This window comes from Acanthochromis polyacanthus, chromosome 8 (genome assembly GCF_021347895.1).
Source record: "Acanthochromis polyacanthus isolate Apoly-LR-REF ecotype Palm Island chromosome 8, KAUST_Apoly_ChrSc, whole genome shotgun sequence".
In the NCBI taxonomy this organism is placed as follows: domain Eukaryota; kingdom Metazoa; phylum Chordata; class Actinopteri; family Pomacentridae; genus Acanthochromis; species Acanthochromis polyacanthus.
The window spans coordinates 23,825,932-23,838,755 of record NC_067120.1 but is presented as its reverse complement, the minus strand read 5'-3'; the positions used below and the strand labels follow the sequence as shown (position 1 = coordinate 23,838,755).

The window sequence follows — 12,824 nt, the reverse complement described above, 5'->3', positions numbered from 1 at the left end:
TCATCCTGTTTACATCAAGTCACAGTCATTAGACCACAAGTGCAAATGTCATCTGCAGGGCGGTGACAGAATCAACTCTGTGTTCTCTCATCCTCCTGTTAGGGCTGCTTTGGTTCTGCACTGTGAAGCTTTGGGAAATCTGTCCCAGTGAGCAGGTTTGTTAGGACATATAGCTACATCCCTTTCCGCATTTCTCTGTTAAGGTTCAGAAGTTAGTTAACATCATGATGCTCAAGAACCTCTTGTTTAAAAGTTTTCAAAATCCAACAACTTTTTTCCCCCTATATTTTAGAGATTTAAATTAACCTTGCTGAACTTTTTATACTTTATTTGGTCACATAATTCTGAAGAGGAAACCACTAGACCAGATTTATGGCTCTCAGGTGTTAACATTCCATTTTAGTTATTTATGACTCTAAGGGCATTTCAAGAATCTTCTAAGCATTCTGCATATCTGGATGAAAAATATTTTGTCCCCTTGCATGATAAATGTTTTTTTTTTACTTACCAATACCAGTTTGTGAGCCTCTTGTTGATCAAAAACAATGGTTGCTGTAAATGTTGTCTTTTCGTCTTGTACGAAGTGAGGAAAATACACTTCAGGATGGAAAATAATAATAATCAATATATAAATACATTATGGTGCACTTTTCGCATTTCTCAGTGCTTTATGCAGAGTTACAAATTAAATGGACTAAATATTGTTTTTGTTTTTTTACATGGAGCAGATAGCAGAATAGTTTTTACACAGGTTGACTGAAGAGTCTCAGGACTTAGGAAATTACAATCTGCCAAAAGCCAAAGGTTTATAGACGCTTTACATTTCTCTGTTTGTTTTGGGTTTGTTGCTGTTGTTCATGTTCAGGATAGGTTCATTGTTATGATTTTGTTTACAACATAATTTAGAGCAATAGTGCACTTTCTAATCTGTAACAATTCTTTGGCAAACCTCTCTTTTATAATGTCAGTGGCCCTTCTGATCCGCTAACAGTCCTTACCTCAACCCTCTCCAACATGTTTGGAATAATCTGGAATGCTGTGTGGGAGCCAAGCCTTATTGGTCCGGTGTTGGACTTTATTAATGCTTTCTGACTGAATGCGAACAAAACTCTGTAGCTGGGTTCCAAAATCTGGTGGAAAGATTGAAAATTTGAGGCTTTTTTTGTAATTACTAGTTTAGTCTTTAATGTCTGGGTGTCCACATACTTTTAGCTACTGTTGATGTATGGGACACAAACTACAGGCGAGGTCTCTGCTAATTAAGGTTGCAAAATTGAGTAAAAGTCCTGGTGACAGCACTAAGCTGCTCATCTTGCATGCATCTGTTTTATTAATTGTGTCCTTGAATGTAGCCCTGGAATGATTAAAACAATGAACCATTGTTAAGTCGACTTGATCCCAACACGTTCCTGTTAAACTATAAGGTTTACACTGAGAATCCAGGTTTGCCTCAGGCTGTGTAATTACGTGCCTGCTTTTGGAGTAAATTAACTTGAATCCAGTTAAGAGACTGGACTCAGTCTCCTAAGCATTGCACAACACTTTTATTTGTTTCTTGGGTAACCATGGTAATGTTGTGCCAGGCTTGGAAAAAAAAGCCTATGAGCAACACTGCAGGCATTAGACCTCACTGACACACACTCCGATACAAAAACTACAGAGGGCACCGCTGCTGGAAATTATTTTTCAGTTGCTCTTGCTCTGGCTTCATTCTAATGTATTTTTTTTCCACAAAGTAGCTTTAGCTGGCTGGTTCCTGCCGTACACATGAATGAGACCAGTCTCCAAGTATCTACTGTGAATCATTACGCAATTAGATTTGCTGTGACTCAATATCACAAGTAAAAAGAACAAAAAAGCGACTGTTAAGTCCTGTCTTTCACGGAGAGGCACATGCTAGTTATACTGGTAATGAAACTGTGGATAATAAAAGATAAACAAATGCACACTGGATTATATTAAATTTTAATGTGCACAGCGTGATATTGTACAGTAAAAGCAAGGAAGGAAAATCATCTTACAAAAATATCACCTTCAGAGCTTAAACAACTCATTTCAAGAAACGGGTGCTATGATATTACCATCCCTCTGAGAAGACAGCAGGTAGACTGAAGGTGACAGAGTCAAAGCGAGCTTAGTGTCTCAATAACGCATCCCTTCCCTTGAATAACCCCACCCAGAAATCCCACCCATCCCTGGATACGCCCATCTTTGGGGTGGAAGCTGTCAGTCTGATGTTTTTCTACATCAGGCCCATAATCGAAAAGCAGGGCAGCAGAACAAACTTAATAAGACAAAAGCAGGAGGAGGGTGCAAAATTATGTCCAGATAACAAATAAAAATGCATCCAAGATCACACATTCCACCTCACATTGTCTGAATTCCAATGCATTAACCTGTGTAAGTACCACAGTGTGCAAAAATCTCCACACAAGCTCATAAAGGCACAGTCTGCGTGCAAAGTGTGCAAAAGCATTGCTAGCACTCTATGACCTTTGCAAATATAAAAAAGGAGATCTTTATCAGCACTAGTCACTAACAATACTTTCCATTAGATTAGTGCACTGGAAGGAGGCCAGAGATTTCTTGTTTTCTGCATAAGCACCCATACAGTACATACAGGATATGAAAACAATAGCACTGAAATCAACCCCTCAAAGTTCTTCATATTCATAGTGTAGAAAAAAAGCTTTCACTATGGAACTATGATGATGTGCATTTGTCTATAAAACTCACGATGGAATACAAAAATGAACATGATCTGTAAAATTCAAATACTAACATTCTCTTGTCACACACTCATGTAGGTATGAAGGTGAGAAATCTGCAAAAAAAATAAAACAAAAGAAAGTAAAAAAAAAAAAGAGATGAAGTAAGAAGGTAATGCAGAGAGCGAGTGAGCCCGGACGCAGGTTGTTTCTGCGTCGTCGGGCGGCGTGGTGGGCGTGGCGGACGGCGAGTTGCTGGTGAGGCGACGCAGGTGCATGCAGGAACGAGGGCAGGTTCAGTGTGTCAGACTGCTGGAGAGCAGGGGAAGGGAGGGGAGGAGAGGGAGGCTGCTTTCTGGCGGGTTGGAGGTCGTGCGGTGCAGAGGGAGGGGCGGGGCCTGTGCTGTTGGGACTTTTTTTTGCTGAGTCAGACAGAATTTGGCAGTGCTCACTCTTTCTCTCTGTGTTGACCCCCACGACCCCGACGGCCCACCAATCCTGCCCCCACGGCTCGAAAAAACAAACACAAACAAGTGCGAGAGGTGACAGTAGGACACCCTGACATCCCCTCTCCACACCAATTGATCAGTGTGAGAAGCTCTCTGCAAACACAGTAAGAATAGAAGGAATTTACAAGATGTGACAAACTAACGATAACATGTGGAGCTTGGTTGCCTGCTTGACAAAGTGAGGAATTAAAAAAAAATAAAAAGAAACTGGAGATCACAAAGAAAACAACAACTAAAATCCCGGGGCTATGACCCTTTGATTTCCTGTTCCCACCCGCTTGGTTACGCCAAAAGTGGAGAGAAAAAACAGCTGATGGAAAAAGGCGGGATGAGGTGCCATGTGACCGCGCCACACCTCCAAACATCCCCTACCTTGCTCTGGAAAAGTCTCACCTCTCATTTTCCAGAGGTTTATTTTTTTCTTCCTTGTTTTCTTGTTCTGACTTTTCCCTCCATCTGCGTTGCTCATGCCCTCCCATCCTCCCTCCCCTCTTTCCGTTAATCCTCCTCCTCCTCCTGGTTTTGGACGCTACACCTCCTTGGTCAAGCGGAGTCGGATGTTGCTGAAGCACTTGCCCATGGCCTCGAACAGCGGGTCGCAGAAGGTGTGCACGCAGATAGAGTAAACGCGACTGACGCAGTGGATCTCAATCAGGTAGCTCTTGACACACGGCACCACGGCCCAGATGTGCAGGAAGGACAGGATGGCGAAGAAGATTCCCCAGATCAGCGCCAAGGGGATGCCGACTAGCGCAGTCAGCAGCCGGTAGCACCAGTACTTGGTGACGGTGAAGGTGGTGAAGCTGGCTTTCCACACGCCATCGAAGCTGTAGGTCCCTGCAGGCTCTGCAATCACATCTTCAAAGTCCACCTGAGGAAGAAGAAAGAAGACAAGTGAGAAACTAAAGACTTTGAATATAATGTTTCTCAATGCGCTTCTTATTAGCAGATATGTGGTCCCACTGGAACACACAATAATTAGTCAAGTCAAGTATTCTACACTACCGTTCAAAAGTTTGGAGTCACTTAGAAATGTCCTTATTTTTTGAAAGAAATGCATTTTTTTGAGTGAAGATAACATTATATTAATCAGAAATACAGTCTAGACATTGTTAATGTGGCAAATGACTATTCTAGCTGGAAATGGCAGATTTTTAAAAAATATCATTTCCAACAACCATCACTCCTGTGTTCTAATGCAACATTGTGTTAGCTAATGGTATTGAAAGGCTGACTGATGATTAGAAAACCCTTGTTTTGTGTGTGAGTTTTCATAGAAAATATGAAATTGTCTGGGTGACCCCAAACTTTTAAGCGGTAATGTATACTGAAGTTATACAGATATTTCTATATTCTTCACAATCTGAGAAAAGAGAGTTCAGTATCTCACAGTAATCTGGTGATGGATGTGAATTCCACAATGCCACCGTAAATGAAACTGAATCAGACCACAAGCATGCAGTCATGAGGAAATTGATAACAAGCCGGTTTTTGAATTTAATTGAGTCTTTGACTGCCATCAATATTAAATTTTTGATTTGAATCAAATTAAAAGGCCTGTATGCAGCTTCTTCAGTAGGTCTTACAGACCGAAGACCAACACATTGGAAATGAAAGTTACAAGAGACACATACATAAGACTGGTTAAGCCTCAACGTGACTTAAAAACAAAAAGTGGCTTTGTCATGGGGGATAAACCAGAGAGAAACAAAGTCCACTAGCAAATACAGATAGTAGTGACATCAGAAGTAGGCAGATCATAGAAGAGGGTTATTGGATAAAGATTGTTATTAGATTTATTCCCCGTGTGTTACTTTGAAGTACGTTCTACTAACAAAGTTATCTGGATAAAGTAAAATGACCACTGACAAAATACCATTCATTCCTATTTTGTCTTCCAGACCATTGCTGAGAAGAGGTTGAACTGATCCTTTCCTAAAAAATACAACTGAGACACACAGAAACACCACATTCAACTCAGGCTCATCATTATGACTTGTCAAATGTCTTCTTCCGCTAGCGTTTCACAATAGCCCTGATATGGTGCAAATGAAACCACCACATAAACTTTACAGTCTTCAAATCTGAACTCATTAGTTTCACATAAATCACCTGCTTCACTCCCTCTGAATCTGTCACTTTTGCAGGGTGGAAGGGTGGGCTTTCTGGCAAGATTTACATCTCTCCTTGCAGCGACTGGTACACAGTTCAACATCTGCCACGCCCAGAATACTGATTGCTGCACTCACACGCTATCTCTGGGATCTGCTTTGCTTTCTGCAAATTGACTTGGAGATTTTTGTCTCCAGCGGCTCCTGAATTTTAAATTGATTGGACAAACAACAGAAAAAATAAGACATTCCATTCCAGTTGGCTTTGGCTGGCAGGTGGTCTGCCGGATCTCTCCTTCACCTCCTATTAAGGTCAACCAGGTCACCGTGCTTCTGACAGTACACCTCTCAGGTCTTTCATGTGAGGTTCCATGCAAGTGTCTGTGACCAGAGCGCTGCTCTTTCAGGAATGGAGGGAAAAGTGGCAACTCAGTGCTTACTCTCCCTCCTTCTCTCTCTCATCCTATTCACAGGCCTCTGAGGACAAAGTCAATATTTATTTTACAGTTCCTTGGAGACTGTGTCCTGTCTAACAGAACAGGTCAGGCTACTGAGGGCTAATGGCTGCAATATCAATAAGTCATGCAGATAACTTCAAGTGTCACACTGACGCTGAAATGGAAACGTCCAGTGTTTCATTCTACTTTATGGAAGACGTGATGGTCAGTTACACAATCTGTCTGTTGACACTGAAGAAAAATATGTCATGGTTCACTTTAATAATTTTTAGATCTAAACTGCACAATAGCTTGTTTAGCACTTTCGCCTTGCAGCTAGAAGATCCATGGTTCACGTCCCCACCTTCCAGGGTCTTTCTGCATGGAGTTTCCATGTGCATGCGTGGGTTTTCTCCGGGTACTCCAGCTTTCTCCAACAATCCAAAAACATGCTGAGGTTAATTGGTAACTCTAAATTGCCCTTATGTTTGTCTCTATATGTAGCCCAGCAATAGACTGGTGACCTGTCCAGGGTGTCTCCTGCCCTCACCCTAAGTCAGCTGGGACAGACTCCAGCTGTCTTAGGGTGAAGGCAGACTTAGTTTCTCATTTGTTTCCAAGTACATAAACAAATGAGAGACTGAGAGGAAAACGAAGCAATAATATAAATGGTTTAAAAATGATAAACAGAGGAGCAAGTTAGAAGATACATTCAGCATGGTGAAATATCTTTCTAGAGTTGACGTGCAGACAAGGGTTAAAAAAAGGATGTAAAAATGTAAGTGGTAAATTATCTGTAGCATGTGGAGCCCACATTGGTAACCTATTCTAGTATCGGTGTCTGTCTAAAATCAGTGCGGGCAAACACATCTTGGGACTTTATTCCATGCTGTTATGTAGTTAAAGCAAATGCCATGTTTTTCCATTCCTGGACAACTTATTTTGGACTCTTCAGTGACTTTTCGTGCCTTTAAACAGCAGCTTGTGAGTTTCATTCTTTTACTCTGAGTAGCAGCATAAAGCTTCTCTTGCAGCACCAAATGGTGAAGTTCACTGCAGCCTTATAATATAAGTCTGACTGGAGCCACAAAACCAGCGCGGCATCCATTTAATTTTTCCACAGCTACAAATTTTAAAGCGGACCCACTCTGCGCCAGTTTCCAGAACTTTGATTGAGACTAAATGAGAGCCTTCTGCAGAGAGGCACAAACACAACCACAGCAGGATGGAGAGTTTTTAACTTCATGAAGTGAAGTTATTTGTTTTTTTTCTTTATAGGGTTCTAGTTGTTTGGATATTGATATTTATGCAACATTATGAGGCAAATCCATCACCATCTGAAGAAATGCAGTCAAAAAATGAATCACCAGTTGTCAGATTTGGAGATTTATTTCCTCTTGCTATCTTAAAGGAGAGATTTCATCTGTAAACTACTGTCGTTGAACAGGATTTTGGAAAGAAAACCTAATTACATACAATTATAAATAAAGATTTTTGTCCAACAGTTGTATATGAAAAAACTTCTACAATATGTTTAGCAATGAAACATTTAGAGAAAAAACAAGGTTACAGAGTCCTCAAAATTGAGCAGATATTAGTTAAAGGAGTTCATTTCAATATTTATGATCAGAAAGTTTGAAAAAAGACATTTCAAGGATCATAACTGCACTTTTGTGTGCAGCAGCTGATTCAAAGTGTGGGCCCCTGAGTCCAATGAGAAGTTTGATATGAAACAATGGAGTCTCGGGGTCAGCATGTGACCAGTCACCAAGGCAACTGTATTATTGAGTAAATAAGGCCATGTGCTATTTCCAGAACTCTATCTTCAGGCTGTTGACTCTGCTTGAACAGACAAAGTAAGTCCACGGAGGAGCATTAATGGACTCTTTTGATGGTTTGTGGGCTTCAGTCATCCAAGGAAATGTTTGGTTTGGTTGAGAAGAAAGATTAGGATGATTGGTAGTGGAGACATTTCTGACTTTAACAGGACTTGCTTCATATTCAAGTGTACTTTATATTGAACAGTTACACTGTGATGACACTATCACTAGTTAGTGGCAAATTTACTCACAACATATCTAAAATTGAGTGTGCAAATTCTTCTGTATTGTCTAATGTCACATAACCACAGAGATGAGCTTCATACAAACAGTGTAATATATCCTAATGGTAGCTGTTGAAGGGAGCAATGTGCCAAATATCTAATCATTTCAAGTGAGTCTTTTTTTGGAGTGTTTTCGTGTGACACACCCAATACTTTGCATAGATTTTCTCTATCGTGTTTGTTAAATTTGCCTGACATTTGAATGGAAACAAATCTTAGTGCACTGAGCTTCACAGAGATGTCTCCACCCACAGAGGAGTGTCTAATCAGTCCTGATAAAAGCACAGAAATCGTCAAAGTGGATGATGTGAGACTTTTACACAACAGTATCAGTAAAACTAAAAATCCCAGATTAAAACCGTCAAATGCGATCAGAAGTCAACTGACCCAAGCTATGTGGTCCCAGTGGGAGTGTTTCATTCCTCTCAGCTTGACCTTAAGGACTTTGGATCTGCTGCTTTTGGAGCTCAAGCTTCTCACAACTCCCTCTCAAACATTTTCTCCAGTGGGGGTATTTTCGCTCCACTAACTGCTGAGCTCGAGGCCCTCCTCTCTGCTATATAAAGACCCACAACTTCTCCAGGGGAAAAACTCTCTTCACAGAGCAAACTCCACATGCATGGCAGTAATGGAACTTTTTTGATGTGGCCAGGTGATTGAGGCCAGCTGCAGCAGCTACAGGAGAACAGCGTGTTTTCCTTTGATTGCTAGAATGCAGTTTGTGTGCGTCTTTGTGTCCATGCACTCTATATGAAGTATATCTGAATGCATGCCACACACATTTACGTGCCGGTACTGGCTGTGCGTGTGTGTGTGGTCACGGTGGACTGCAGAATGAGGCTGGCTGGAAGGGATTCCCTGCGTGTGCTTTTCATCGGGGCACACCAAACACACGCTTCCACTTGGCAGAGCTGTTTCCCTGACCTCAAAGCACCTCAGAGCTGCTGTATACAGCGCACTGTAAAAACGAAGAGCTCATCAGAGTTTAGACAACCAGGAAGGCAATGAGCACCGTAAGGTTTCTCACGACAAAATAAGACCACAGACTTCTCTGAATTCTGTGCGGATTCATTAAGTCAGCATGAAAAGATCTTTTAACTTATCTGGTTGGTCATATAGTTACAGGAAGGAGTTTTTCTGAGTTTTTTTCCCCAAAAAAACACATTTCAGTACCAATACAACCCAAATTAAAAGTGCTCTTTATGTGAGCGGAATGGCATCTGACAGTGCTATTTTGTAATAATCTGAATTTTAGATTAGCAGTAGTAATGCATAATCATGTAAATAGCCTTTTAATGTTGTAACTGACTGAGGTGCAGCTAGTTTAAACTATTTTTAACACTGTTTAAATGGTTTAACATTAACTGTTTTTGGGTAAAATCTTTATCTGAAAAGTAGAAGGTTACTGCAGATATCAAATAAATGCAATATAGAACTGATTCTTTCATTTAAAATTGTATAAATGAGCATAAAGTACCTGTGGATTGTACTTTGCAAATGTACTTATTTTCCATCGCTGACTACAGTTTAAAATTTTAGGTTCTTGGGCAGTTCCTCGTAACATTTGCAATTTTTCACAGTGCATGTGGATGTGATGTAGGATCATTTCACCAGCGGTCTGTTGACTTGATCAGAGAGGGGCGGGACAATCATAAAGCTGCTTTCTATTCTGAGACTGGAGGGAGAGTCTGACTCACTGCCACAATGGAGTAGAGTTAGGAGGGTGAGAGTGGGGGAAGAAGCGCAGACACAACCAGAGGACAGAAAAAGTGGAGATTAAGGTTCATTTTCTGAATGTACACCCAAAATGCTTTAATTAAAGTTAGGATTGAATGAAACTGTTGTTCAGAAAGGAGCACTTGTCCAAACTTTTCCTGGTGAAAGTGTTCACATGCTGAAAATGCAGGTCATAGGCATATATATACTACCTGTTATACCACATAGTTTCCCTTTTATCACATGTGAAACAGTACGTGGCACTGGAAATATGACATACTGACATATTTGTGTGTGGGCAGTAAGACTACTCACGTGAAACAGCATTTCACATGAGATGACGTCACATGCGTTTTTTGACCTTTTGTATGTGTAATGTGAATTTACAAGAACTAAACACATATATTAAGTTCCATTATCACTCATAATGTATTCCTTTTAAATAAAATTGTACCTGTATAAAGTAAAAAGCTTTGACAATATTTTGGATACAAACGTCCTGTCAAGATGTATTCATCAGTTGCTGTAGTCAAACTACAGTAGAGGTCGTCCATGGAATAATCATTTTCTGATCAATAGTCAGTCATTTGTGATGTAAAACCTGACAGCAGCCAATAAAAAGAGACAAATGGATATTTCCTTCTCTGACGCAACTACAGGCATGCTGGGAGGAAGGGAGGGAGAGGGGGAGGAGAGGTGTAGCATGGGAGGAAAGAAGAGAGCATGGGGAGTGGTGAGGGATCCCCTCAGATCCAGGAGCTACTTGGGTGTTTCCCTCTTTTAACAAGGCAGAGTTCAGGCATTTCAAAGATCTGACCCGTCCTGCCCCATACAGGGAGCCGTTTGACCCCACTCTGTTCTGAAATCCTGCCCCAGCTGGAGAGGAGGCCGGCCGGGCTCAGAGAGCTGCTGCTCCCCTCCGCCACACAGAAGCGTCAGGTGGCTTCCAGCGCACCACTCCTTTGCAGCTACAGCGTCTCTCCCTCTGCTAACTCCTTTAAACAAAATAAACCCGCACTATTTACACGGCCGGGCTACTTTCTTATGGAAAGAATTCTACTTTCCCAATAGCAAGGCGTGTGCAACAAGGACTGTGGGAAGTGTGTGTTCCAACAACAGGATATTCGTAATGTTTCCTCTGTTGGAGTCAGGTCGGGATGTTCAAGTTTCAAGCCCACTGCTCTGACAGACGCACAGATATTACCCCCTGAGAACTGCGTGCCATTGAATTGCTTCAATGCGCTATAATATCTATTTGCAAGCTTCTTCCTAATAGGGGAAAGTCACTGAGGGGTATCACTTCTGGAGCGGCAGCGCGCAACAGTGCGCACAACTGCGTGCGCTCCAAACAGCTGCACAGCGCCAGGATGAAAACTCACAGACTTTTTAAAATTATCTGAGATTACTTTCAATTACAGTGATTCAGGCGGCTGCTCTCAGTAACTAAAATATAGTCCAAACAATGCAACAGGTATTCTGATGAACTGCGGTTGTCACGAAACTAGAGAGAGCTCACAACAACTGCACACAGTTAACGCCAAAAGTAAAGCTCAGAAGGTAACAGGTCCCTCAGGGTTGCCTCACCTTTACAACGTCGTCGTTTATGTGCTTGGGATCCCGGTTGACCAGATCGATCTCTTTGGTGTGAACATCCTCCATCGTCTTCTCGTTCAGGCTGTCGTTGTCCATGTCTTTGTTGTTGGGTTTGTATATGTTCCCTTGCTTTCGGATGAACGGCGAATGCAGAAACTCCTGTCAGGATCCGGAGGAGACAGAAAAAGAAGAGGCTGAAGAGGAGGAGGAATAGTGTGCAGCCCGCTGAGAGGGAGAGGGACTGGAGCTGCAAGTTACCAGCCTGCCCCACAAACAGGGATGGGTTTAAATGAATAGAAAATGAAGCACCACACCCCTCCATCCAGCCGCAAGGGGTCCTCACCACCCAGATAGAAATCCAATACCCTGACCTGACACACAGTGGATTCAACATGGAGCATACCTGTGAGCACTTATGCGTAAAAGCGCATATTCCAAACATCAGACCATTCTCTCACTGACAGACTTTTTAAAAATAAATATATATCTTACATTTTTACACAAACATAACGTTATGAATTGTTTTGTAATACTTGTGAAAAATGCAGCATGTTCACATTATTTAAAAAAACGTTTTGGGTTTACGTTTCCATTGCTTTACAAACGGAGTGCGTAAAGATCCATACGACCCTCACAGTGCCAGTCTCCTTCGTTCATCTGTCAAGCACCTTCTCATTTATATGCCCAACCATATGGATTCAATAGTTAGCGTCACAACACAGGACTAAAATATAACGCAAATCTCAAGCGAAAAAGTGTGTGGATTACCAATCCTGCTTTTACGCACGGAAATATACATTGTTTTGGGCTGCTGCGCAAACATAGCAGTCGGTTCCTCTGCTAATAAAGATTTTCGCAGGTAAAATCTCCCACCCACATGCTAATGTACACTCAATGGACCTTCACATTCCCTCAGCCTCTGTGGAAGCCGCGTTCACGACTAGGTGTCCGAATAAAATAACGATTGATCCATAGCGCACCAGAGATGGAGACAAAATCGCATTTTCCTTCGTGAAAACAAAATATAGAGGGGACAGCCAGCTCTTAGATGAATAAACGTGTCAGTTACACATTTGCAAAATAAAAATAGTGCCAGCTGTGGCTGACAGCTATATTGTACCTCGTCTGTTTCGCCGTCCTTCAGTCCTCCTGTCATGCTGTCCTCAAGTTAGAAGAGATTAGCGCGTTGAAACACACAAGAAGACAATATAGGAAGCCGAGTGGGAGGCGTGTAGGCAAACAGAGAGGACTGGGGCTCTTCTCAGGGACCTCTATAGCCAACTAATTCCTGCCCTTTTTCGCTGAACGTGAGGAAACGTTCATGCCAGAGCGCTGAGAAGAACCTTCGGTGTTTCCTTGGATCCCACAGAGCTCGTCTCCGCAGCCAGGGAGTCACCTGCGAGCACAGAGAACCACCGTGTAACCTGCCCGGCTGGAGAAGAGACTGACGTGATCTCAAACTGAAGGGGTGGTGTAACTGGTGTGGAATTACTTTATTTAGGGATCAAGGCAGAGTATAATAACTTTTTTGTCCAGTGCACCGTGGGCGTTAATCGGTAATGGCATGGTGTGGATATCTGCCATACCATAGCCTTAGGGAGACCATTTCAAGTGTTTTTTTTTATGGATAAAGGTGCGCAGAAAAT

General features: G+C 42.0%; 1 protein-coding gene across 1 annotated transcript; it reads right to left on the bottom strand.

The window, feature by feature from the left end:
- Positions 1-1,949: 1,949 nt before the first annotated feature.
- On the bottom strand, positions 1,950-12,621 carry cav1 (caveolin 1). Its single transcript, XM_022214586.2, has 3 exons — positions 12,299-12,621; positions 11,170-11,337; positions 1,950-4,088 (listed from the first exon to the last, which is right to left on the bottom strand). Exons 1-3 carry the CDS (start codon positions 12,332-12,334, stop codon positions 3,747-3,749), a joined length of 546 nt encoding a protein of 181 aa, XP_022070278.1. The 5' UTR covers positions 12,335-12,621; the 3' UTR covers positions 1,950-3,746.
- Between the last annotated feature and the right edge of the window lie 203 nt (positions 12,622-12,824).